The 27500-nt window shown below is 46.7% G+C and overlaps 1 protein-coding gene across 1 annotated transcript in view; it reads right to left on the bottom strand.

Moving 5' to 3' along the window:
• The window catches only part of LOC145400387 (LIM/homeobox protein Lhx9-like), a 134246-nt gene that overhangs the window by 20154 nt on the left and 86592 nt on the right, over nucleotides 1-27500 (bottom strand). Inside the window, exon 5 of the mRNA XM_080272902.1 lies at nucleotides 26690-26895. Within this exon, the coding sequence (XP_080129028.1) occupies nucleotides 26690-26895 (206 nt within the window). The remainder of the gene's footprint in view (nucleotides 1-26689; nucleotides 26896-27500) is intronic.

Genomic DNA, 27500 nt, shown 5'->3' with positions numbered 1-27500 from the left:
CCTCTACCTGGATTCTGCCCACCTGATCCTAACAGTGAAATTAGAGTTATGAAGATGATGATGATGGTGGTGATGGTGGTGGTGGTGAAAGTTAATATTAGACATGGGTGATGACGATAGTGGTGGTGGTGGTGGTGGTGGTGGTGGTGGTTTATGCAAGACATGAATGATGACGCTGGTGGTGGTGTTTTGTTGTTGTTGTTGACGGGGGTGGTGGTGGCTGTGGTGGCGGTGGTGGTGGTGGTGGTGGTAGTGATAATGGAAAGGAGAAAGTGAAAGGAAGTGACAGCAAAGAAAGAATTTATATTAACGATACAAAAAGACAGGGAAGAGCAAAGCAGCATAAATATGAAGAGAGGAGACGGAAGAGGAGCAAGAAAAGGTGGAGAGGGAAAGGAAGAGAAGGAAGAGGCCGGGAGGGAGAGGAAGAGAGAGAAATTTTGAACGGATTATGTGAAAGAGGTAGAGGCAGAGTATGAGTAAAGAGAAGGACTATATCTGAGTTAACGAAGATGGGAAAGGTAGTGGAAGAAACAGGGAGGGAGAAGGAGAGAGAGAAAGAACATACAGGAGGTGGAAGGAATGGAGGAAGAGGTAGGAAGAGAGAGAGAGAGAGAGAGAGAGAGAGAGAGAGAGAGAGAGAGAGAGAGAGAGAGAGAGAGAGAGATGAAACACTACTCTCAAATTCTCCTTGGCAATTTCTCAGTGGTACTCGAAGATAAGGGTATGTGGGGAGGGGACCTTACTCACGTCTCATAACATACGTCACTTTTGATAGCCCGAGAGAGAGAGAGAGAGGGCGGGGGAGTGTGTGTGTGTGTGTGTGTGTGTGTGTGTGTGTGTGTGTGTGTGTGTGTGTGTGTGTGTGTGTGTGTGTGTGTGTGTGTATGTATGTATGTATATGTCCACGTGTACGTATGCTCCACCAATTCATAGCATTCTCGTCCTCATGCCTGGCTGCACATGATCGTAAAGCCTTCTGACGTGTGGGAGGGAACTCTGTCCGCGGCGATCTCTATCAGTGAGGTGAAAATGTCGCCACCGTGTGATAAGCATTTATTTTTATCTTATCTCCAAACACGAGAGACTGGCCGCCCCACCTGACCCCACTTTACGACTCGCTGCCTCCAAAAACGACACACTAAATAACCAGTTGAGGAATTGGAGGTAAAAGGAGGGATAGGGAGGGTTTCGTCTGACATCTGTGAGCTTCCACCTTTCTCTCTCTCTCTCTCTCTCTCTCTCTCTCTCTCTCTCATCTGCAACCGTCCTCCTTTTTCTTCCTTCTGCTCTCCCTCCCCCTTCATTTGCGACCCTCCCCCCCTCCTACTCCTACATCTGCGCCCTTCCCTCACTCCTTCATTCGTTCCACCCCTTCCCTCTTTATCTTCCCTCCCCTACATCTGCACCCTCCCTTCCCTCTCCCCATCCTCTCCTCCCAAATCTTCCCCCATACATCTGACTCCCCTCTTTTAGATTTGCGCCCTCCCCTTCCCTCCTTCCACCCCCTCTCCCTAAGAAGTTCCCTTGCCTTCATTCTCCCCTCTTACTCACATCTGCCCCTCACCTTCCCTCATTTCATCCCCTCCCCTACATCATCCCCCTTCTGCTTTTCTCCCCTTCTCTCCCTTTTTTCTCTTCCCTCCTTCTCTCTTCCTTCATTTTCTCCTCCTTTCTTCTGTCCCTCCTCCTTCGCCTCCCCTTCTTCCCCTTCATTTGCACATATTCTTCCCTCCCATACATCGGCCTCTTTTCCTTCCCTCCATCCACTTCCCTTTCTCTGCATCTTCTCTTCCTTTTTCCTCATTACCTCTTTCTCTCCATTCTTCATCTCTTCTCCCCCTCCCAAATCTGCACCTTCACCTCCCCTCCTTCCTCCCCTTTCTCCTACATCTCCCCCTTTCTTCCCCCTCCAACATCTGCGCCCCCTCCTTCCCCTCACCACATGTGTTGGTCTTGTCGCTGCCAAGTGGGACGAAAGTTTTATAGATCACGCAAAGGTTTCGGGAGAAGGAGGAGGATTGGTAGGAAGGAGGGGGGAAGGGACAATTTATTTACCTCCCGTGCTAGCAACAATGTAATTGGGATAAAAGTTTAAGAGAATCATCATCATCATTATCATCGTCGTCGTCGTCATCATCATCATCGTTAGTATCATCGTAATCGTCATCGTCATCATCATTCAGACCTCTTTCCCCATCTAAGGACAGAGAGAAGTAGGATCAAAGAGAGAGAGAGAGAGAGAGAGAGAGAGAGAGAGAGAGAGAGTGGGCGGGGAATGGGAAGCTTTAGAGAAATACTGAAAAATATAATGAAAGTTTGCGGGAGATATTATTCACTTATCGCATCAGAGGACAGACGCATTTCTCAGCTGAATAAAATCGTCTTGCCATGTCCACAATAAAATGCCTGTGTGAGAACCTGGCCCTTAAGGGGTGAAGTAGCTGCTCTCAGGCACAAAAAATAAATAAATAAACAGATAAACAGAAAGTAAGAGTGACAAGAGAGTGAGAGCAACGGGAGAAAAGACAGCAGTGTGTGAGTGCAAAGTAGCCGACGATGATAGTGTTCTCAGACACAAAAATATAAAAGGCAAGATGTGTGTGTGTGTGTGTGTGTGTGTGTGTGTGTGTGTGTGTGTGTGTGTGTGTGTGTGTGTGTGTGTGTGCAGAAAAATCCAGCAATGAGAGGGAAGGGAAGCACAAAAACAGTACACCCATGTGCTTACAGTGTGAGAGTGAATAAGTGTGAGAAACAATTGTCCAGCAATGTAAAAGCTCCCCTCACCAAGCCATTTATCTTTCCCCCACCTTTTCCCTGGCTCTGAGGGTAGGGGGGAGGGGGAGGGAAAGGAGGAGGAGGAGGGAGGGGGAGGAAGGGGAAGGAGGAGGGAGGGAGAGGAAGGGGAAGGAGGGGGGAAGCATACCTCACATACCAGGGAGTCATCTGGCGGCCACCGTGCGAAGCGTTGGATTTGGCGCGCAACCAGTTCCCCTTACATTTGGCGGGGGAGGTGGTGGCGAGGGGTTGGTTTCGATTGGCGTTTGGCGTTGTTTGGTTTTGGTGACGGGGGTTCCCTGTCGCTAGTGTTCGTGAAGAAATTGGGGAGGTGTGGGTGTGGCTGTGAGAGGTGTGAATGCGAGTGTACTGGGGTGAATGTGGTGGTGGGTGTGAGTATGGGTGTCCTACGTCAGGGTGAGGGTGTGGGTGTGGATGTGGTAGTGGGTGTCCTAAGTGAGGGTAAGAGTGTGGGTGTGGATGTGGTAGTGGGTGTCCTAGGTGTGGGTGTTAAAATGGTAGTGGGTGTGAGTGTGGGTGTCTAGGTGAGTGTGGGTGTCCCAGGTGTGGGCGTAGGAGTGGATGTGGAAGTAGGTATGAGTGTGGGTACCCTAAATGTGGATGTGGGTGTGGATGGGGTATTGGCTGTGTGTGGGTGTAGGCGTGGACGTGGCAGTGGGTGTGCGTGTCGCGATGGGTAAACAGCTAAGAACAAGAGAGAGGAAAGGGTGAGTGAGTGGGCTTCAGCTGGCTTTTGGCGTTGTTGGTGTAATTTACGATGGTTTCTTGTCTCCCGGTTCGTAAACTTAGAAAATGCCAAGGAGTTATGGGTAATCTAGAAGGGAGAGTCTCTTAGGTGGGTAAACAGAATGAAAAAGCGTTCGTTGTCGTTACGGGTGTTTTACGAGTGTTTCTTGTTGCTCGGGATAGTAAGCGGAGTAAATTAGGGAGGTGAGGGTGTGGGTGTGGGTGTAGGAGGTGTGGGTGTGGGTGTGGGAGGTGTGAGTGTGTGGGTGTGGCTGTAGGAGGTGTGAATGTTGGTGTGTGTGTGTGTGTGTGTGTGTGTGTGTGTGTGTGTGTGTGTGTGGGTGTTGAAGGTGTGTGTTGTTGTGGATGTGAGGTGTGAGTGTGGGTATGGGTGTGGGGGGTGAGTGCTGGTGTGGGAGGTGGGTGTTGGTGTGGGTGTATGTGGTGTGAGTGTTGGTGTGGGTGCGGGCGTGTGTGGGTGTCGGGCCGGGTTTAGAGGAAAGAAAATGAGATGAAAAGAAGAAGAGGAGCATGTTAGTTTCAAATGATGCGCAGTCTTTTTTTTTTTTTTCGTTTCCGTTGCGAGGATTACTTGTCGTTCGTGATGTAAGATTAATAAACAGTTGCAAAAATTATGAATATTCCTGTGAAAATTATGGACTGAAAAAAATGACAAGGGAAAATTGAAAAGAAAGTGTTCGACGTTATTTTGGTTTCTGTTACAAGGCCATAGCGTTTCGAATCAGAAAAATTAGGAGAGTGTGGGGTGACGGATGTGTGTGTGTGTGTGTGTGTGTGTGTGTGTGTGTGTGTGTGTGTGTGTGTGTGTGTGTGTGCGTGTGTGTGTGTGTGTAGCTGCGAAACGGAGAAGAAGACGAGAAAGGAGGGGAATCTTGGAAGGGCTGATTTGTGTTCCGAGGTTATACAGTGTCGTTCTGAGCACCCTAATCTCTCTCGAAAATGGGAAGAGAAGAAAGTGAGAAAGAAGGTTGGAAGAGTTGGCTTGGGTTGTCGGCTGCATGCTTTCTTTTTGAGGCTCACATTAATAGATTTTTAAGTATTTGCGTAAGTTAAGGGCAGTGAGTAATCTAGGTATTCGAAAGGATCTCTAGGTGGAAAAATAGAAGGTGACAAAGGAGAAGGAAATGAAACAGGAATGGAGAAATCTAAGAATTGTCTTGGTTCGTAACTTTAAAATATTTGAGTTGGTGATCATCTAGGAAGAACTAGGAGTATCTAAGTGGGTAAATGGAGGAGGACAAGGACGAGGGAAGATGGGAAAGAATGGAAAAGGTCTAAGAAATAGCTTGTTACGTAAACTTTGAAATATCAGAGCTATGGACTGTCTAGGAAGAACTAAGAGTGTCTTGGTGGGTGAATGGAATGGGAAAAGGAGGAGGGAAGATGGGAAAGGAAGGGAAGAATTATTGAAGGGATGAAGATTTATGTGAGACAGTGTAGGGTAAAAGGGGGTGAGGGGTGTCAGTGCCAGCTTCCCTCCCCTCCTTCACCTTCCTTCCTTTTCCCCCTCCTCCCCTCCTTCTTCCTCCATCCCCTCCTCATCTTAACTCCTTTCCCTTCACTCTTCTGTCATCCTAGCGTCCCTTCTACTTCTGTCTCTACTGTTCCTACCCTTCCCTCTCTCCCCTCCTCCTGTCCCTGCTAATCCTCCAGTTTTCCTTCTCCCTCTCTTTCCTTCACCCTCTCTCCCTGTCCTTCTGTCTTCCTACACCCTTTCTTACATTCTCCCTTCCTCCCACCCTCCCTCCCTCCTCTCCATCATCTTCCTTACCAGATGATTCCTTCCGTTCATCAACTTTGCACATTCTCCTTCCCTTTTATTTTACCTCAATCTTCGCTTCTCTTCCATTTCATCAGGCACCTTCGTTAATTCATCTCACCTTCCGTTTATCTCCCTTCCTTCCCTCTCACATCCCCACATTCACCTTTTCCCTCCCTCTTCTGTCCCTCTGTCCCTCCCTCCCCTCCCTATTTGCCCCCTCCCCTCCCTTTCTCCTTCCCCTATCCTTTCTTTCTCACCCCCTTCATACTCAGTCCTCTCCCTCAACTAATCCTTCCACCCTGTCACACTCGTTTCCCTCCCTCCCTCCCTCCCTCCCCTTCTCTCCCCTTCCCCTGTTTATTTTTTCTCCTCTTGTTACTGTCCCTAAACGAGCCTCGAGTGAATGTGTGTGTGTGTGTGTGTGTGTGTGTGTGTGTGTGTGTGTGTGTGTGTGTGTGTGTGTGTGTGTGTGTGTGTTTCATGATACCTAATATCCCTCTCTCACTATCCCTTCACCACACCCTCCACCACACCCTCCACCACAATCTCTGCCACACCCCCACCACCCTCTCCACCACACCCTCCACCACACTCTACCACACCCTCAACCACACCCTCTATCACACCCCCACCACACTCTCCACCACACCCTCCACCACCATTTTGAGGGCTTACCAAAACTGTCACTTGAGCTGAAAGGGGCGGAGGGCGAGTCTGTTTAGTTAATACACGCCACAAGTGCTGAGTTTACCACACACGTAATTGAGAGAGAGAGAGAGAGAGAGAGAGAGAGAGAGAGAGAGAGAGAGAGAGAGAGAGAGAGAGGATGTGTAAAATGGAATGAAAGGCAATAAGCTTGTAAGAAGAAATCGAAGACAGAAGAATTAGAGAGAGAGAGAGAGAGAGAGAGAGAGTGTGTGTCAAGAGCCACTCGGTGTCTGTAAGATTGAGGTGATTAACGTAGAGGATTACATAGGATTAGGGGGATTTACCTGTTATCGTAGGTAAAAGAAGGAGGAGGAGGAGGAGGGGGGAGGAGGAGGGGGAGGAGGAGGAGGAAGGAGGAGGAGAGGAAGAGGAGGGAGAGGTAGGTAATCATCATCATCATCATTAAACAAAATAGTACAAAAGTAAGAGAGAGAGAGAGAGAGAGAGAGAGAGAGCAAAGGTAGGAGGAATGTACTTAGAGGCGAGAAATAAAGGTAAAGATTCCCCACAGGTGAGGAGAAGGGAGGGGGAAAGGAAATTAAGGAAAGGTGAGAGGAAAAGGGTGCAACTTTAGGGTAGAGGTGGGGAGAAAGGAAGTAATTAAGGGGGAGGAGAAAAAGTGTGTGTGTGTGTGTGTGTGTGTGTGTGTGTGTGTGTGTGTGTGTGTGTGTGTGTTTTGCTCTTTACTCTTCGGTCTTTCCACTTGTCACTCACCTCTGTCACTCAACACAAAAGTTAAAGAAAGAAAGACAGGTTAAACAGAAAACAAACACACAGAAAGGAAGAAGCGTAATGAATGAGGAAGGATAGGAATAGAAAAGAAGGGAGACAAATAGACAGATAGATAGACAGACAGATAGAGACAGATATAGAGATGCAGAGATGTATGTATGGATGGACAGATAGATAGATAGATAGATAGAAACACACACACACACACACACACACACACACACACACACACACACACACACACACACACACACACCAATCAAGGGAGATAACGGGGCTGACTCGTTGCTGGTGCTACCTCAGATCTTCTTTCCGTCCGCTCGCCTTAGCATCGTTAGTACAAATTTTAATTAGCCCTGATAACGAGTGAAATTCCAGCCTCCTCCCTCACCTGTTCTAGTCTCCCCCCTCCCCCTCACCTCCTTCACCCTCATCCCCCTCCCCCTCCCCTCACCTCCTCCAGCCTCACCCCTCACTACCTATTCTAGTCCCGTCCCTCCCCCCTCTTCCAGTCTCCCCCAGCACCCTTTTCCTACCTCACCTTCCCCCTTTTCTAGCCTCCCCCCATCCCCCTCTCATTTCCTCCCCCTCTCCCTGCCCAGGTAGCCAGCGAGTTGCCCCCAACTTGTCAATCCCCCAACATACCCCTCCTCTACCCTAGCGCGCGCACACACACACACACACACACACACACACACACACACACACACACACACACACACACACACACACACACACACACACACACACACACACACATTCCTGACTATCAAATATTCACTTACGCTCCTGTGAATAGACGAATTTCAACTTTTTTCCATAACTGAGATTGGGTTTCCTCTTCTTTTTGTAAGTAATGGAAACGGTTTGCGTGCGTGCGTGTGCGTGTGCTTGTGCGTGTGCGGGCGTGAGCGCATGCGACTAAGATGTCATGGATCCCTTCACTCTTTTTACAGCAGGCAGTAAAAGATAATTATAAACTTTTATTTACGGAGGGAATACTTTACAAATCATTTACTAGTCTCTATTTCTCACAGGTATATGAGTTAATGGAAGAGGGGGTTAATATTTACAAACTAAGCTCCCTTGACGTCCTCTCTCTCTCTCTCTCTCTCTCTCTCTCTTATACATTCATTTGTTCATGGGGTGGATAGCAGTTGTAGTAGTAATAGTAGTAATTCCCTTCCCATCGCTTCTCTGTATTCTTTCTCGTCCCTCCCTCTTTACCCCCTCCTCCATCCCTTCCCTCTCCCCTATCCCACCACGACCTGTCTAACCCCTGTCCCTTCCCTCCCTCCTACTTCCATTCGCTCCCTGCCTATCCAACTTCTCCTCATTATTAGGCCAGTATCGAACCCAAAGCCTACGAACAAGCACACATTTTCACTAGCCTCATTCCTCGCCGCCCTCCCTCATAGCATCTGAGGTCAGGTCACGTCACAAACTGGTCACACAGACAGTAAATCACCCCTGATGGCGGAGGTCACGGGGGCGGGGCAGAGGGATGACCTGGGTTGGGGTCATTTGGTGGAAATGTAGCATCACGCCGCGTTAGTAACTCTCCTCTCTTCTTCCCTCCTTTCCCCTCTTCCCTTCTCTCTCTCTCTCTCTCTCTCTCTCTCTCTCTCTCTCTCTCTCTCTCTCTCTCTCTCTCTCTCTCGTTTTTCTTCGTTCTCCTTTTTCTTCCCTCTATTTTCTTTCTCCCCATTCTCCCCTCTTTCCCCTCTCTCCCCCCATCCCCCAAGGTCACGGAGAGGGTCGTCTGCTGAGGGGGGGGGGGGTCGAGGGGTCGGTGGGAGTGGTCGGAAGGGTACTTTGTCAACGGTAGTCTAGATGAGAGGAGGGGAGGGGAGGGGAGAGGAGAGGAGAGAAGAGGAGAGGAGAGGAGAGGAGAGGAGAGGAGAGGAGAGGAAAGGAAAGGAGAGGAAAGGAGATATGAGTGCTAGGGGAAAAGAGGAAAGGAGAGGAGAAGAGAAGAGGAGAATAGGAGATGAGAGGAAAGGAGAGAAGACGAGGAGAAGAAGGAAAGGAGAGGAGAGGACAGGAGGAGAGAACAGAAGAGGAGAGATACTAGGAAGAGACAAAAGAGAAGGGTTAAATGGGAGACAGCAAGGAACAGAAGGTAGGAAAAGAGAAAGACAGAGGAAGAGGGGCTATGGAGGAGGATGGATGGAAGGCGAGAAATGAGAGAAAGGGAGAGACAATATGGTGAGTGAGGAATGGGAGGAGGGAAGTGAGGGAGAAGGGAGGAGAAACTGATATGGAGAGGGAAAATCGAAAAGGAAAGACAGAGATGGGCGGACATTTAAGGTGATGGAGAGTTATTGGCAGGGCTGGACTAATGAGGAAGAGGGAGGGAGAGGAGAGGAGAGGAGGGAAGAGGAGAGGAGAGGAGAGGAGAGGAGGGGAGAGGAAGGGAGAGGAGAGGGGAGGAGAGGAGAAGGGAGGGGAGGAGAGAGAAAAGGAGGAAAGAGGAGAGCAATTGGCAGAGTAGACTAATGAGGAGGAGAGGCGAGAGGAGAGGAATGAAGAAAAGAGGAGAGGAAAGGAGAGATGGAGGAGAAAAACAGAATGGGACGGGTTGAACAGAATGGAGAAAAGGAGGGAGGAAAAGGGATGAGGGGCAGAGATATAAACACAAGGAATAAAGACAGGAAAAAGATGTGAGTGGAAGACGAGGAAGATAATAGAGGTAGGAGAGACGAGGAAAGGAAAGGAAAGGGAATAGACAGGAGGAGATGGAAGAGGAAAAGAGTGTTACCGAGAGAAGAGAAAAGAATATTATAGGACAAGAAGCGAAAGTATAAAAATAGAAAGGAAAGGATATGAAAAAAGCGGATTGTAACTTCTGAATCATTTCCGATCACGTCCATAGATGACAGGAAAATAATGATAAGGTCAGCAACTCAGCAACATCTCCATCTTTCCCTCCACGCAACACCACCCTCCCTCATATACAGCCATTACCTTGCATATCCCTTAGACCTCAGTATCTTCATCATCTTCTAGCCACATCATTTCTCTTGCCCCTCCACCATATTCTCGTCCTACTTCTTCTTCACCCAGTCACACCCACTGTCTTGCCCTTCCACCTGGCCTTTCTTATTATTTCCATGGTCTTTCTCACTATTTCCTGCCGGCTTAGACTGGAGGATTTGATGGGAGGGGAGGGGAGCCTTTTTCATTTTCTATCCTTGTCTTTAACACATAGGATAGGTTCGTCAGTTATTACCTATCCTATAACAAACGGACTCGAAAGGACGAATAAGTCTGTTGATGTTTGTTTTCCTTTGTAATCTTCTGTATCTTTTCTTCCCCTCCCCCCCCCCACCACCACCATACCACTGCCTTGCTCTTCTTCCCGGCTCTCGGTCTCCCTCTTCTCCCCACCGCTTCCCCATCATTCTCGTCTACCTGGTCGTTGCTCTTCCTCTTTTCTTCCAAATCGCACCCCCATCTTTCACCTCTACCTAATTTCATTCTACTTCCTCTTCTTCTCCCAACCACACCCTGCCTTACTCTTCTTGATGTTCGCTCTTCCCTATCTTCATTTCCTCCCCATCTTCATTTCCTCCCCAACACTGCCTCATCTTTCTCCTCTACCTGATCTTCGTTCTACCTCTTCTCCTTCCCCCAACCACACCATGCTATATAATTGGGCACTTAGTTCGACACCTCCCCATTCATTACCCCATTAACGACTGGCCTGAGGGAGGTTAATGGGGAAGGGGGATTATCTTTATGTAGGAGGTAGGGAGAAGAAGGGGTGGCACTAGACCGTTTTTGACACAAGTGCTGTTGGATCCCATCACTACGATGGAGGGGGACGTCTTCATGTGGTGACACTGATATAGCCGGTTGGTGGAGCTGCCAAGACTCAGACGCACGAACCTAAATCAGTGCGCATGCAGACAGGGAGGCTAATACGTTAAACACTTAGGCACTGTGGCTCCCATGATAATCACCACTATTGATTAAAAAGACAGCAATTAACCTATCCAATAAATCAGAGTCCACTACGATAATCACTACTTAATTAAGGCGATATGACCCTAATCACAACTACCAATAAACAGCTCTATTACCATCATCTCACCTGCCCGTCATTAGGTCACAGGTGTCATTAGCAAGGCCAGTTCTTGCTTCCGCCTCACGTGCACACCTGGGCTGGAGAGGGACGCCTTCACGTGGTGGCACCGATATAGCTGAGCACCTTCACTCTTTTTTTTTTTCTTTTTCTTTCTTTTTTACTCAAATGTCCCTCTGCTTGTCGGAAGTATAATTAAAACTGCCGCTTCACTCTAATTACTTTTTTTATTTTCATTTTTTCAAAGTTACTAAGATGGATTTTCTTTGACGATTATTCTGAACTGTAGTAGAGAGAGAGAGAGAGAGAGAAAGCTTTAGGACATCTGAACTGATTAGAAAGATAATTATTGAATACTCTCTCTCTCTCTCTCTCTCTCTCTCTCTCTCTCTCTCTCTCTCTCTCTCTCTCTCTCTCTCTCTCTCTCTCTCCCCAAATTCTGGTCAAAGCCTGAAACGATTACCTCTGAAACCTCTCTCTCTCTCTCTCTCTCTCTCTCTCTCTCTCTCTCTCTCTCCCCAAATTCTGGTCAAAGCCTGAAACGATTACCTCTGAAACAACCCAATGATATCGTTCAGGGAGAGAGACGTCAATGGCCACTTATATATTGAAAACCCAGTGAGAAAGGGCGTATATGAGAAAAAAATAATGATCTTAGAAATGAATGTGTCGTTTTCTATTATCTTGGGTGACTAAAAAAAAAAGACGGAAATAGCAGGTTCTCTCTCTCTCTCTCTCTCTCTCTCTCTCTCTCTCTCTCTCTCTCTCTCTCTCATTTACTGCCCTCTCTACGACTTCCCCCCGCCATGAAGGGGTAACTTCGATTTTAACCTCACCCTTTTATGAGTATTTGAGTGCTTCTTCCTCCCCGTCTCTAAGTTTTCTGTCTTTCTGCCAACTTTTTAATTGCTCTCTCTCTCTCTCTCTCTCTCCCTCCCTCCCTCCCTCCCTCTCTCTCTCTCTCTCTTTGTCTATCTATGTATTGTATTTCTGAGTATCTATCGGTCTGTCTACCAGTCTCCCTCTCTGTCTGTCTGTCTGTCTGTATGTATGCATGTGTGTATGTATGTGTGTGCAGTATCTAGTATTTATCTCTTATTATCCTCCCTCTTTCCCCTTTTCAGTCTCGTTCTGCCCCTCCTCCTCTCTTCAGTTTCATTCTCTCTTCCTCTTCTTTCCTCTCACTCATTCCTCCCTTCGTTAGTTTCCTTCTTCTCTTTCCTGATTGACTATTTCCTCCATCCTTTTTTTCTCAGCTGTTTTTCCTTTCACCTTCGTACCGTAAGTCCTGTCTGTTTTTGCTTTTGTTTTTCCGGCTGTCTTCAGAATTACTTTACTGTGTCTTCTAATTATTCCTTTATGTATGTACTCGTATTTTTATCTTTCTGTATGAGTGTATTTTTATCTGTCTGTATCTGTATGTCTGAGAGATGTGTAATGGGGGATGGGGGGTGAATTGAGGGACCTTTGTATAACCCGGCAATGGAACAGCTCGGCTAGATTGGTGCCAACGCGTGAAGGCTTCTCTCTCCATCACACCTTCTGTACGTACTCTCTTTCTCATTACCCCTTTACCTTCTTCCTCTCCCCCTCCACCTCATTCTGTCAGGTGTAGAGGGTGGAAGAGAGGGTGGAAAGAATGAGTGGAAGTGGATGGGGGTGCAGGGCGATAAGGGAGGGGGTGGAAGGAAAGGGAGTGGAAGGGAAGGGGGTGGAAGGGGAAGGGTGTAAGTGGAGCAAGAAGGGCGGAACTCCACATTAAAGATCACGAAGCCAGGAGTGACGATTCCACTACCTGACCTTTCAGGCTTCAAGCGTGATTTCATTTCAATATAAGCTAGTCAGTCCTGGATGTGGCCCCCGTTTTTTATTTTGTTTTTAATTACGTCTCTCCCTCTTCCTCCTCCTCCTCCTCCTCCTCCTCCTCTTTTTTTCTTCTTTTTTTTAGTTGCTACTCACCCAGTCAAGCTTCTCACACACATGCTTTTCCGCTCTCCCCACCCACACCCTTATCCACCCACTCCCTCACCCACCCACTCCCCCACCCTTACCCTCCCCACCCACGTAAGTTCCTTCCCCACTTATAACTTCCTCCCTTTTTTAATCACTACCCTCCACCCCCACCCTCGCCCCTTACTCCCCACCCTCACCCCTCACCCCCCATCCTCCTCACACCTCCCCACCTCGCCTCCTTCCCCCATCTTTACCTCCCCCCTCCCTTTTTTTTTTTTATTATTATTACTCCCTTCATCCACTAAAAAGGAGAAAGAAAATGGAGAAAGACAAGAAAACAACGAAGCACAGTAAAACAGAGAGAGAGAGAGAGAGAGAGAGCACTAGAGCCAGGTAAAGAGGGGAGCCTGAGGGGAGGGAGAGGGGAGTAACGAGAGCACTAATTGGGCGAGGAGGAGGAGGAGGAGGAGGAGGAAGGAGAGAGGGCAGCGTGATTTCCTATATAAAATTAATATAAGTGAAAGACATTCTCTCTCTCTCTCTCTCTCTCTCTCTCGTTTTCCTTTATCTCATCCTCTTTTATATGTGTTTGATACTCGCCTTCTTCTTCTTCTCTCTCTCTCTCTCTCTCTCTCTCTCTCTCTCTCTCTCTCTCTCTCTTTACTCAGGTGAGGGGAGAGATAATTGGGATTCTCAGGGCATCACATTTTCTTGAATCTTAGGCCTAAATCACGAGGGGAGGGAGAGGGGAGGAAACTGGAGAGAGAGGGTAAAGAGAGGGGAGAGAAAGAGTGAGAGAAGGGAGGGAAGGGGGGGTGAAGGAACGGAGAGAGAGAGAGAGAGAGATGAAAGGAAAGGAGAAATAAAGAAGACATGCACAGGCCCAACGAAAACGGAGAATCAAGCCAAAAAAACACTAATGGAGAAGACGTAAAGGGGGAGATTTTTATATTTTGTATCTAGGTATATTATTCATACAGAAGAAACACTTAAGGAGGCAGCGTAATTGGTAAAGTTTCCCATTTTTCATCACCAACCTACTTATAAAAATAATGAAGATATAAAAAAATGAGTAGGGAAGAGGGGGAACTTTTTTATTATTACTCGTTTTCTACATCCTTAAATCATACATAAGAAATGCTAATGAAGATTGCATAAGGGGGAACTTAAACTGTTTTGAATCATTTACCTCTATATTCATTCCTATGTAAGAAAGCCAATAGGACGAGGCTTAAGGGGGACTTTTAGAATTATTTATCACTTACCTACGTCTATACAAACATTAATTGAGGAGTGAGCTAAGAGGGAGACTGATCTATTATTAACACTCTTTTTCCTTGTTTAACTTATTTATACAAAGTAGAACAAACATGTATAGAATAGAGTTAGGAGGGTGTTTTTCTGTCACTAATCGCTTCAGTTCAATGCCGTGTAGTTTATTACCTCCCGCAACGAATTAGAGGAGGTTATGTATTCACTTTGTCTGTGTGCTTAGGAAATATCTAAAAAAATGTCGGATTTCAAGGATATTTGGTGGAAAGGTGGGCAATGGGTCAGGGAAGAGTTGATTAGATTCTCAAGTGTGTGTGTGTGTCTGTGTACGGATGCAGAAAATCACAAAGACGGAGGTATGCACTCTTCGAATTTGTATAACATGGCAGACTAACACCGTAGAATTATTTGTATGAGATCGTAAACGCACTGGTCTGGTAGGAAACAAGAATTATAGCGGTAAAGAATTAATTTCATTGGCGCTGGTGAAGGTATGCCCTCTCTGTCATTACTCTTGCTAATAAAAGTGAGGGGATAAATGGAGTCGGTATCTTTTTTTTATGCAAGAAAGAAGGAACCAAAGGCCAGGAGCCCGCAAACTCTAACTCGTCCATATCGAAAGTCTCTCCATAGCTCAGTAAAATCGTGTAGAGAGAGCAAGAGTGAGGGGGAAAATGGCATCCACGTACTGAAGTGGTGATGAGAGGGGAAATAGGTCAACCAAGATGCAGTGAAGAATCAAAATGGTTAATGGAAAATACACACACACACACACACACACACACACACACACACACACACACACACACACACACACACACACACACACACACATCCCATAAGTATAATGTTGCCTAAGTTCTGTTTGTGAATTCTCAAAATACAACATGAAGAAAGTGTGTGTGTGTGTGTGTGTGTGTGTGTGTGTGTGTGTGTGTGTTTGCTGGGTGGGGGACGGTGTTTGTTCTGTGGCTTGAGAGAGAAACATGCAGCCACACACACACACACACACACACACACACACACACACACACACACACACACACACACACACACACACACACACACACACACACACACACACACACACACGACTGAAGAGAATCTGGGCTCTGTATACAAACCGTGAGAGGAGAGAGAGAGAGAGAGAGAGAGAGAGAGAGAGAGAGAGAGAGATTTTTTTTTTTTTTTTTTTTGCGTTCACCTCACTAACTCAGAGCCAGTTAGTGGAGCTCGAACCCACGTCAGAGCGTCCTCCGTACATGTGATAAGTACCAAACCCACCAAACCTGAGCGCCTCCCTGTCCTATCCTATCTCTTCCCCCTGTTTGCAGTCCTCTCCTTCTTTTAGCTCTCTCTCTCTCTCTCTCTCTCTCTCTCTCTCTCTCTCTCTCTCTCTCTCTCTCCGTGATTGATGGTGTTATTTTTACCCAGGTTGTGCAATAACTCGTTAAAGGAATGGGTGTTATTGATGGGTCGAAGCAGATGGTGTGGGGAGGGGTCACTTGGCGCGTTGTGTGGGAATGGAAGGGGCAGGAGAAGGGAAGAGGAAGAGGAAGAAAACAGGGAGCAAGGAGCATAGGGTAGGTAGGGAAGAGTGGGAAAGGAGAGAAAGAAGAGGAGGAAAAATAGGAAGAAAGGAGCGTAGAACAGGCGGGAAAGAGGGGAGGTGAGGGGAAAAGAAGAGGAAGAAAAATAGGAAGGAAGGGGAATAGGGTAGGTGGGGAAGAGGGGAGGATTGCGGAAGCTAAGGAGAAAGACAAGAGGAAGAAAAATGAGGAGGAAATGGTATATGGGGAGGAGGAAAAGGGTGGAATGTTAAGGTGGAAAAAGAAGAGTGGAAAGAGGTGAAGGAGAGAGGGAAGGAAGTGTTGATGGAAGAGGGAAAGAGGAACGATAAAGGAAAGGAAAGGAAAGGAGAGGGAGGAGGAAAAAAGAGAGAGAGAGATGAATGGGAGGGGTAGGAGAAGACAGGAGGAGGAGGAGGAGGAAGAGGGAAATTTAGAGAAAGAGAAGGAAGGGGGGAGAGGAAGAGGATAGGAGTGGAAGGTAGTAAGCGAGATTAATGAAGGAAAAACTGGAGGAGAGTAGGGAGGGAGAAAAAGGAAAGGAGAAAAAAACGATGAACGAGATTGAAGGAAAAGGAGGGAGAGGGGAGGGGAGGAGGGAAGGGAAGGGAAAAAAAAAAAAGCATGAAAGACAGGAACAGAGAAAGCACACCTCTCGAATTTTTGAACGGAGTAGACAGGAATCCACAAATAGGAAAAAGAAAACACACACACACACACACACACACACACACACACACACACACACACACACACACACACACACACACACACACACACACACACACACACACACACACACACACACACACACACACACACACACACACACACACACACACACACACACACACACACACACACATTCCTTCACTCATCATTAATTCCCTCAATATTCCAGGCTTTATCCAACAGGTAAATCCTTCTGCCTGTGAGAGACGAAAATTTCAGGTACAGGAAATAGATAAGGTAACTAATGAGCTTAAAAATAAATGAGTTATCTATCATTTTCATTCATTTTTTTTTTTTCGCGTCACATCCTCTTCCACCTGGACGCTCACCTAATTCTCTCTCTCTCTCTCTCTCTCTCTCTCTCTCTATATATATATATATATATATATATATATTTTTTTTTTTTTTTCTACATATACTGGTGTTTCCCTTCCTTCACGTTTCTTTCCTGTATTTTCTTCCCTCATCCTTTTTCATTTCTCCATCTTTCTCTCTCCTCTGATCTTTTCCTCCATGTTTCCTTCCTCCCCAGGCTATTTTTCTTCTCCTCCTCCTCCTCCCCTTCACCCTTACCCTTCCCTCTTACTTCTCTCTCTTGTCACGCTCCCCTCCTTTCCTCTCTCCTAAATTCTTCCCTCTTATCCTTTCCCTTTATCTCTCCTTTCTCCCTTGTCAGTTTCTCTTCCTCCCTCCTACTTCCTCCTCACCTACCCTTCCTCTCTCTCTCTCTCTCTCTCTCTCTTCCTACACTCTCCTTTACAAGTTTCCCTTCTTTCTTTCTTCTTTTTTTTTCCTACCCTTAACTTTCATCTCCCTTGCCTCCTCTGTCAGTTCCTCCTCCTCCTCCTCCTCCTCCTCCTCCTCCTCCTCCTCCTCCGGAGCCTTCTTGCTTTACTATCCTTATCCTTCAGCATGTAGAGTTAGATCTTGTAGTTAGAGTTAGATCTTGTAGTCATAGTTTTCTATGTAACAAGCAGCCTCGAAAGGACCATAAGGTCTGTTGCTGTTTGCTTTCCTATATAATCCTATGTAATCCTCCTCCTCCTCCTCCTCCTCTTCCTCCTCCCCTTCCTCCTCCCCTTCCTCCTCCTCCAGCCAGACCTGTCCTCGGAACCCATAAACTTAGCATAGAGACGAGGACACAGCCGCCATCACTCGCCAAAAGTCATCCCGCTCCTGACCCGACACCGCCAATTTTTCGTGAAATTTTTTGGCTGCCTGTCGGAACGTATATTTGTTTTTGAGGGAAAGACAAAGAAAGGAGAGGACAGTAAAACAACAAAAAATCATCCCTTTTTTTTTATGCATATATTTTGTTGTTGTTGTTGTTGTTGTTATTATTGTTGTTGTTGTTGTTGTTGTTGTTGTTGTTTTTATTGTTGTTTTTGTTGTTGTAACCCCAGGCTCATCTAGATGTGAACCCAGTGGACTGCGGGCTGAAGTCGCTCTATTCTTGCAGTCCACCATTTTCTTTTGGGGGGGTAGGCATGATGAGGAACGCCCTTATAACCGGAGGGAAGAACTACCAAGCTATATCGGTGCCACCACGAGGAGGCGTCCCTCTCCAGCCTCGTAGGAAGAACAAAGGAGCGTCGTGGTTCTTCACTCACCTTACGAACGCGAGAGAACCGATCGTAAGTGTCCTCGTAAGTCAACATCCTGGCCTCGCACGTCACCAATTTGTCGTAAACATTTTGGGGGTTCGACACACGGCCTTCTCATCGTTTACGGTCCGTGTTCGTAAATTTTCTTGGCCTTAAGTTGCGTATGGGATTGTTTGTGTATATGGGGGACTTTTATCTTGGCTCCGACGGCTACCGAACGCATCTCAGCCAAAATAGTAAATGATCGTGAAAAGTACAACACAGTAATCCTTCATCATCATCATCATCATCATCATCATCATCGTTGTTGTTGTTGTGGACGGACGCTGTCTCATGTGCCTCCGTTTAAAAATATCCCCCGACCCTCCAACACCAGCGAATATCTGGCCACTTATATCCCGCATTAAGTAAACGTTTCATTTCTGGGGGACTAAAATTTCACTTAACTCCATCATAAATGTTTTTCGAAGGCCCCACCGTGTTAAAAATATCGCCCCCGCCCCCACCTCCACCGTAGCGAGCGCCTGACCGCATAAATTGGACATAAAGTCAACGTTTCATTTCTGCATTGGCCGGTGCTAAAGATAAGAGAGGCGGTGTCAAAGAAGAGGGATGGGGCAGTGTGCAGGGGGTCGTAAAGTGGAGACAAGGAGCGTGGTTGACGTGCCTGCCCTGCCCTTCCTTGCCCTGCCCTGCCTTGCCCTGCCCTGCCCTGCCCTGCCCTGTCTTGCCCCTCCCTTGGCCTGCCCTGCCCTGCCCTGCCCTCCTTTCCGTTGTCCCCCCCTCTCCTGCCCTGCCTGCCTGCCCTGCCATGGCTGTGTGTATGCTTCTATGGTACAAGTGTTAATATTCTCAAAGTAATGTGAGAATATCGGTGAAGAAAGTGGAGTAACTCAAATCCAGTGTATTTACCCATTTCACGTTACTAGACATGTTACCTGACGTCCTTTACTGGGCAAGTTACCTGACGTATCCTTTACTTCTCTAAGACTTCGCTACTTGAGAAACTTACACACATCACTGACATCACCTCAATCCCCATGGTCACTATCATTATCATCACTTATCATCCATTTTAACCTAACATCCCACAAAAAAAAAAAAAAGGGCAGTAACTAGAAATGAGAAGGGAAATTAACCTGTTTGACATTAACAAAAAAATAAAATAGGAAAGACATCATCATCATCATCATCATCATCATCATCATCATCATCATCATCATCATCATCATCATCATCATCATCATCATCATCATCACCTTACCCTTATTTCCGACTAATAAAAGATTGAACTGGAACCAAAAATTAAAGCAAAAATAAATTACAAAAGACATGGTAGTGAAAATTTTAACCACCAGGGTAGCTAAAGTCGGCTCGATCCGTGTAGCGCCCTTAGGCTGACAGACGGGTGGGTGTCATTGATTACCGGGTTGGGGCTAAGGGGAGGGGCTTTTAATAGCGTTGGTAGCCATTAGTAGTGGTAACGAGCACACACACACACACACACACACACACACACACACACACACACACACACACACACACACACACACACACACACACACACACACACACATTATACGTACACACAAAAGCCACAATAAACATGCACAACACACAATGACAACGCAATGCACAAATAAACTCTCTCTCTCTCTCTCTCTCTCTCTCTCTCTCTCTCTCTCTCTCTCTCTCTCTCTCTCTCTCTCTCTCACACACACACACACACACACACACACACACACACACACACACACACACACACACACACACACACACACACACACACACACACACACACACACACACACACACACACACACACACACACACACACACACCGGCGGACAGGGGCGGCCACAGAGGCACTTAACGCCGCCCATAAACTTCGTCTCCTCCCCAGTCAAACTTCGAAGAAACATGCTGGTGGAAAAGGTGGTGGCTGTGGTGGTAGAGGTGGTGGTAGTGGTGATGGCAGTGGTGGTAGAGGGAATTGTGGTTGTGGTATTTGTGGCAGAGGTGGTTGTAGAGGTGATGGTAGTGGTGGTAGAGAGGAGTGTAGTTGTGGTAGTGGTGGCAGAGGAGGTGGTAGTGGCGGTAGATGGAATTGTGGTTGTGGTAGTGGTGGCAGAGGTGGTGGTAGTGGTGGTGGTAGTGGTGGTAGAGGGAATTGTGGTTGTGGTAGTAGTGGCAGAGGTGATGGTAGTGGTGGTGGTAGTGGTGGCAGAGGTGGTGGTAGTGGTGGTGGCAGTGGTGGTAGAGGGAATTGTGGTTGTGGTAATTCATTGCTGGTAATGACAAAGTGATGGTGGTGGTAGTAGTGGGGATTGTGATTGTGGTGAAGTTTGTGGTTGTGATACTTATAGCTGAGTGGTGGTGGTGGTGGCAGTGGTGGTGGAGGGGACTGTGGTTGTGGGAGTATATAGTGCCGGCTTTAAGTGGTGGTAGTGGGAAAAAGTAATAGTGATGGTGGTTGCAGTGGTGGTGGTAGTGATGGTAGAGGGGATTGTAGTTACGGCAATGGTGGTGGCAGGTGTGGTGTTGGTTTAGTGTTGGAGATGGTGGTGGTAATGTTGGCAGAGGGGTGTGGCAGTGGCGGTAGGGGTGTTGTTGGTAGTTGTAGTGGTGATAGAGGTGGTATGCAATGTTTGTAGCAAATGGAGAGGAGGGTTTGATAGTGGTGGTTATAGGGCTGGTTGTGGCAGCATGTAGTAGTGGTGGATGTGGTGACTGTTGTGGTGGTGGTGGTAATGATGGTAGTTGTAGAGATGGCGGTAGTAGTGATGGTGGCTGTAAGAAAGCTGATTGTTTTTGGAGGTAGGAAATCCAAAAAGAAAAGAAGAATAAAAGTGTGGGCAAAAGTGGTGGCAGGCGTTGGAAAGGTGGTGGTGGCAGTGGTGTAAATGAAGGTGAGAGAGACGTAAGAGGTGAGGGCAACGAGAAGAATTTTACTGACTGATAAAACGATAGATGAACAGATTATGTGATGATGGTAAAGATGATAGGATTGGAGACAGAAAGGGTGTTGATGATGGAGAGGGTGAGGACGTGGTTATAGAGGTAGTGATTGATAATAGAGAGTGATAGGGTGTGGCAAAAACAGTGAATGGATTATAGGGATGATAGCCAAGATAACAGAAAAGGAGACAGGAAAGTTGTTGATGATAGAGAGAGTGAGGGAATGATTATAGAGATGGTGATTGATGATGGACAATGATGGGTATAGGTGGTAAAAGCAGTGAGTTAATAATTATAGGGATGGTGGCCAAGATAACAGGATTGGAGGCAGAAAGGTTGTTAGAGAGGGGGTGAGGGAATGATTGTAGGGATGGTGATTGATGATAGACAGGGAAAGGTTGATGACAGAGATGCTTATGGCTTTGACAGTAATGACAGGAGAGGAAATGACAGTATAATAACCAAAAAATGACAGATGAATCAATTAGCGAGTTCAAAACGACGCCATCTTTTTTTTTTTTTCTACAATTGTTTATCCGTGTTACTTTAATAATTAGAGTATAGGCAGTTTAGAAAGACGAGCTCACAGTAAAGGGGCTAATTAAAACTATCTCTAATCTCTCTAGTTTGAAATCTCTCTCCTAAGCTGAATAAGAGATAGTAGAAAGACTATATAAAAAAGTTCTCGGTCTGATGTGGTTGGAAGTGACGATAGGAAGAAAGGAGGGAGTTGAGAGGAACATTTGTGAATAATTCATTGGGTGAGTTTCCCCTCCTCTCTCTCTCTCTCTCTCTCTCTCTCTCTCTCTCTCTCTCTCTCTCTCTCTCTCTCTCTCTCAATCTTGTTTCATCTAGCCTACTCCTGTCTTCTTACACTGATTGTCACATTAACACATTCTGCCTCCTCCTCCTCCTCCTCCTCCTCCTCCTCCTCCTCTGAGTTTCATTGTTCTTCTCATTGTCAGAGTACACATGTCGAGATCATATTTTGCTCTCTCTCTCTCTCTCTCTCTCGGCAAATATCTCACAGCGCCCCGACCCATGCAACGAATTAGCTACCCCAACGTCATTTTTTAGTCACAGTCCCGCATATGATGACAAGCAAGCATTCATTAGTTCATAATAGGACTGACGTGGCAAGGGTTCTGAGGTGGGAGTGTTTGGAGGCGGAGTGGGAGTGTTTGGAGGAGGAGTGGGAGTGGTTTGGAGGAGTTGGAGGAGTGGGAGTGGTTTGGAGGAGTGGAAGTGATTGGAGGTGCAATGGGAGTGGTTGGAGGTTGAGTGGGAGTAGCTGGAGGAGTGGGAGTGGTTTGGAGGAGTGGGAGTGGTTGGAGGCTGAGTGGGAGTGTTTGGAGGAGTGGGAATGGTTGGAGGTGGAGTGGGAGAGGTTGGAGGTGGAGAGGGAGTGGGAGTGGACGGAGGCGGAGTGGGAGTAGATGAAGGTGAAGCTGGAAGGCTGAGTGGATGGTTGTGGACGGAAGGTAGTTTTCTCTGCGGTCAGTGGATGATGGTTGCATAAATAGGTTGATGTGGAGGCGCTGTGGAGGTGGAAGTGGAAGTGGAAGGGATGAGTGGATGGCTGGTGGAGGTAGAGGATAGTCTGTGTCTGTGGATGGTGGATAATGGTTAAATAAGATGCAGTTTAAGAAAAGGAAATCATCAATTCAGTAAGGTTAGCATGAAGGGTCAGAAGATGGATGAGTCTAGGGGTGGATTGGAAGGGTTGAAGTGAATGGTGGATGGTTGGAGTGTGAGGTAGGAGGTGGTTTATGGTGCTGTGGTGAGTAGTGGATGAGCGGATGGTGTGGAGTAGAATGAAGTAGGGGATAGGAGTGTCTGACAGTGGAGTGGCAAGGTTGAGGTACACTGAGTTTGAAGTAGTATAGTGTAATTGGCGTGTGTGTGTGTGTGTGTGTGTGTGTGTGTGTGTGTGTGAGAGAGAGAGAGAGAGAGAGAGAGAGAGAGAGAGAGAGAGAGAGAGAGAAACGACCAAATTAAAGATAGAGATACAAGATAAGAGCTAACTAGAGGAGAACGACTGATAACAAGAGAGAGAGAAATCGCACTGTAAATAAATAAATCACGAGACCAAAGGAGAGCAAGACGCAAATTGTGAGAAAAAAGAGAGAGGGAGAGAGAGAGGGAGGGGGGTGAGAGGAAAGCCGTGAGAGAGAGGGGGTGGCGGAAGAATGGAGAGGGGGAAAGGAGACGGAAGGAAGAGGAGGAGAGGGGGAGGGGTGAGGAAGTCGCAGTGAGAGGGGGAAGGTGGGGATGGGGAAGAATGGAGAAGAAGAAGGGAGGGGGAGGGAGGGAAAGAGAGAGGGAGAAACAGTAAGAGAGGAAAGGGAGGTGAAGAATGAAGAAAGAGAGGGAGAAGAGAGAGGGAAGGAGGGGCAGTAGAGATGGAAAGGGGGGAGGAAGAAGCAATGAGAGAGGGCATATTGGGGGGACAGGAAAGAAAGGAGAAAGATCAGAAGTAAAACACGAATGAAGAGGAGAAGCATAGTGTGATAAAAACAGGTTAATGAGAAGACAGTAGGAAAATGAATTGAAGAACAGGAGGGGAGTGAAAGACATAAGGATTGGATGTGACAAGAGGTGGATTGAAGTGATGACAAGAGGAGAAGAAGAATCATAAAGAGAGAAGTACGAGAGAGAGAAGGTGAAGAGGTAAGGAGAGTGAGTGTGTGTGAAAGAGAGAGAGAGAGAGAGAGAGAGAGAGAGGGATGGGGTGAATGTGACAGTATAAATGGCTGTGGTGGTGGTGGTTCTGGCACGACACAGGTGTACACTCACACATCTACACCCACATGTACACTTTCACACACATACGTACACATACCTCTACACTCACACACAATCGCACCTCTAAACCTCCACACCCACACATACACACACACATACATAAACCCTTATGTTAATACACACATACTTTCAAACCTCTACACACACACGTAAGTACACACACGCACATGAATATGCATTATATACGCAGCATACATATATCTTCTAACCCACATTTAAGTTACACACACACACACACACACACACACACACACACACACACACACACACACACACACACACACACACACACACACACACACAAAACCAAACAAGTACTCTCACATTCTGCACATGTACACTACTACACTACAGTGGCAGTCATGCGAGCAGATGCATATGCACGCACTTTCCATCCCTACACACACACATACACACACACACACACACACACACACACACACACACACACACACACACACACACACACACACACACACACACACACACACACACACATTGAATTTCATAAGCCACATCAAAGACATTCAAACACTGACCAAACATTTAGTTTTGTGCCCTGCTTACAAATTGTCTTTCTTGAGCTGTATAAAATCACCCACACTCCTTTCACCTTAACTTGGCCCAGATTTTCGTCATGTTGCAGCTTATTTCACCTTGCAAAGTGGCGGAAAAAGATTGTGTTAAGGCTCTACATTGATTCCATGGCACTTCTTCGTGTCTAGCATCATATTCTTGCGTTAATCTTCCGGTATATCTAGGCCGTCAAGGGGGAAGGACGGCAATTTTAGGCCAAGATGGAATGAGAGGAGTATTGTGGTAGTCTAATGGTGCTGGGGGACGCCTTCACGTGGTGGCACTGATATAACCGAGCCATTCCACTGCCCGGTTATACAAACGTCCATCGCCTCCCTCCCTATCCCCCAAAAGGAGGATGGTGGACTGCAGGAGGAGGGGGATCGCTTCAGCCTGCAGTCCACTGGGTTCACACGATGATGAGCCCGGGGTGGTAACTGCTATCACACATTAAAATATCTTCAGGCCTAGGATTTCCTTCTCTCTCTCTCTCTCTCTCTCTCTCTCTCTCACTTCCAAACCCTTAGCTGAACTCATTCTGCTTCCTCGTTTTTTTTCTCTCTCTCTTTTTCTTCCCTTGCATTCACCTTTCGTCTACAGTTGCGTGAGTGGTATTTGTATTCTTTGTATTCTTCTGCTCCTTATTCTGTTTATAGCCTCTGTATCTACTCGTCTTCTTGTATTCCTTCCATTTATCTTTGCATCCATCTTCCTTTTCTCTCTCTCTGCTTTCCTCATCATTTTGTCTTTATTCATTTCGTACCCTTCGTTATTCATTCTCCCCTTGTATTCTTACTGTCATTCTTTCTGTACTCTTTTTATTTTTGCCTCGTGCCTAATTGTTCAGGGTACGAAGGGTGTTGATGTGACAAACGTGCAAGTGGAGGTGAATGACTAGGATGAGTAAGTGGTTAGATGGGAGTGGACAGGTGGATGAAAAGATAGGAGAATGATAGGAGAGGAAGGGTAATGTGGGTGAGTGGTAGTGGATGGACAGGTGGAAGGACGTTAGTGAAAGAGGGTGACAGTGCATGTGGATGGATGAATGAGTGGATGGAAGCCGATGATTGGATGAGTGGATAGATGTGGATGGTTGGATGAGTGAATGATAAGGTGGCGGTAGGTGGAAGGGTTGTAGTGAGTGAGTGTGTGTATGTGGGTGGGTTGATACGAGTGAAGATGGCAATGAATGGGTGGGACTCAGTAGAAATGGGTAGGTCAGTGGGTGTCAGCGAAGGAGGGTGGGGGCAGATGGAAGGCTGGATGAGTGGGTGGGAAGGTGGGTGGTGTGCGTGGATAGGTGGGTGGGTGTCACTGGAGAAGGGTGACAGACGGAGCAGGACAGAGAAGAATCGTGGATAGAATAAGACAGGGTGGGTGGGTGGATGGATGAGAGTGGAGTGGGTGGCAGCAGGAGGGAGGGTGAGTGGGAGGCAGAGAGTGAGTGAGTGGGTGGGGGAACTGAAAGGTCAGCCTCTGTCACCGTTATAATTATATTTCTTTCACCACTAAGTCAGTTCATCGCTGCATCATCTTCCTGTTCCTCCTCTCTTTCCTCCTCTTCCTCGTTTTACATCATCATCATCATCATCATCATCATCATCTTTATCCTTCTCTTTCCCATTTTTTTTCACATACAGATAGAAAGACTCAGAAACTGCTAAATGCACACACACACACACACACACACACACACACACACACACACACACACACACACACACACACACACACACACACACACACACACACACACACACACACACACACACACACACACACACACACACACACACACACTAGGGAACCCACGAAGACCCTTATGCATCCACGAACAATCCTCAAACACCAAACTTGCTATTCCGACGGCTTAATGGAAAATAAAAACCAACATGCCAGTGAGACGAGAATAAAACTGGAAATAAAACCTATGTCACCAGGAACACGACTTAGAGAAGAATTCAATCCCTTATGCCAGCGATTACAAAACTCAGGGGAAAAACTGAATCCTCCTTTGCCCACAATTACATGGCGCAAAAAAAAGAAAAGAAAAAAAACGAAACCAACAGTGAATATAGACTTTAACCCCTTCAATCTCACGACGTATTTTGATGTTCTTGCTACCTTCAGACGATTTTAGTCAGCGTGGAGGGGGAGGTTAGGCGATGAAAAGGTGTGATAGGGACTTGGGTGAAACGCTTACACCACAAAAGCTCTCTCCAAAACTTAAAAAAAAAAAGAAATGTATGGGGATGGAGGAACAAATGAAAAAAAAAAGCCACCAGAGCGAAGACGCAGAGAAAATTTTAAGCCCTTTATAAATAAATAAATGAGTAAAAATAGAAAATAAAAGGAATATTGTCTAAGAAAATTGGAACTGCCTCACCTGAAGGACCCTCTTGGACAGGCCCGTCTTCTGAGAGAGTTGCTTGAGGTCCTTGGCATCGGGGTTGTGGTTGAGGGCGAAATAAGCCTTCATGGTCCGCAGCTGGTGATGCTTGAAGGAGGTGCGGATGCGCTTGGTCCGCACCGAAGGGCAGGGCGTTCCTAGGGCCCCGTACGCACCCTCTATGTCGTAGCCCCCGGGGATGTCTGAAGGAGGCGCAGAAGGAGGGAGTTAGGTTGAGATGATTGGTGAGAAATAGGTGTATACGTAGGGAAATGGGAAACAAGAGAATAGGGGACGAGCATAATTGGGGAAGGGGTATGAATGTAGCTGGAGAGATGCGAGAGATTGGAGACAGAGCTAGATAGATAGAAAGATGGATAGATAGATGAAATGGTGGATAGACAGACACAGGTATCGGAATAACTGAAAAAATTAAGACAGACGGACATAGATAAAGTCAGAGAGAGAGAGAGAGAGAGAAAGTAGCAAATAAGGAGATAAGACTGACAGATAAACAGAGAGGCAGACAAACGCCTGACGTCTTAAATATCACATAAAGATCAAGGAAATTATCTCATTAGCATACCCTTGGCCGTCTGAGAATAGTGAAAGGAATGATTGAGCATGTGGTTCTGGTATTCTCTCTCTCTCTCTCTCTCTCTCTCTCTCTCTCTCTCTCTCTCTCTCTCTCTCTCTCTCTCTCTCTCTCTTCATAACGTGGAGCGCAGTGTATGAGTGATTAAATAAAGTAGAGAGAGAGAGAGAGAGAGAGGAGAGAAAAATACTGGTTTACCGAGTGATGCAAAAA

Source organism: Coenobita brevimanus, chromosome 52, assembly GCF_032717465.1.
Source record: "Coenobita brevimanus isolate Jiangsu-jjx chromosome 52, ASM3271746v2, whole genome shotgun sequence".
In the NCBI taxonomy this organism is placed as follows: Eukaryota; Metazoa; Arthropoda; class Malacostraca; order Decapoda; family Coenobitidae; genus Coenobita; species Coenobita brevimanus.
The sequence above is the reverse complement of the archived record's forward strand: the minus strand, read 5'-3'. Positions and strand labels throughout refer to the sequence as shown.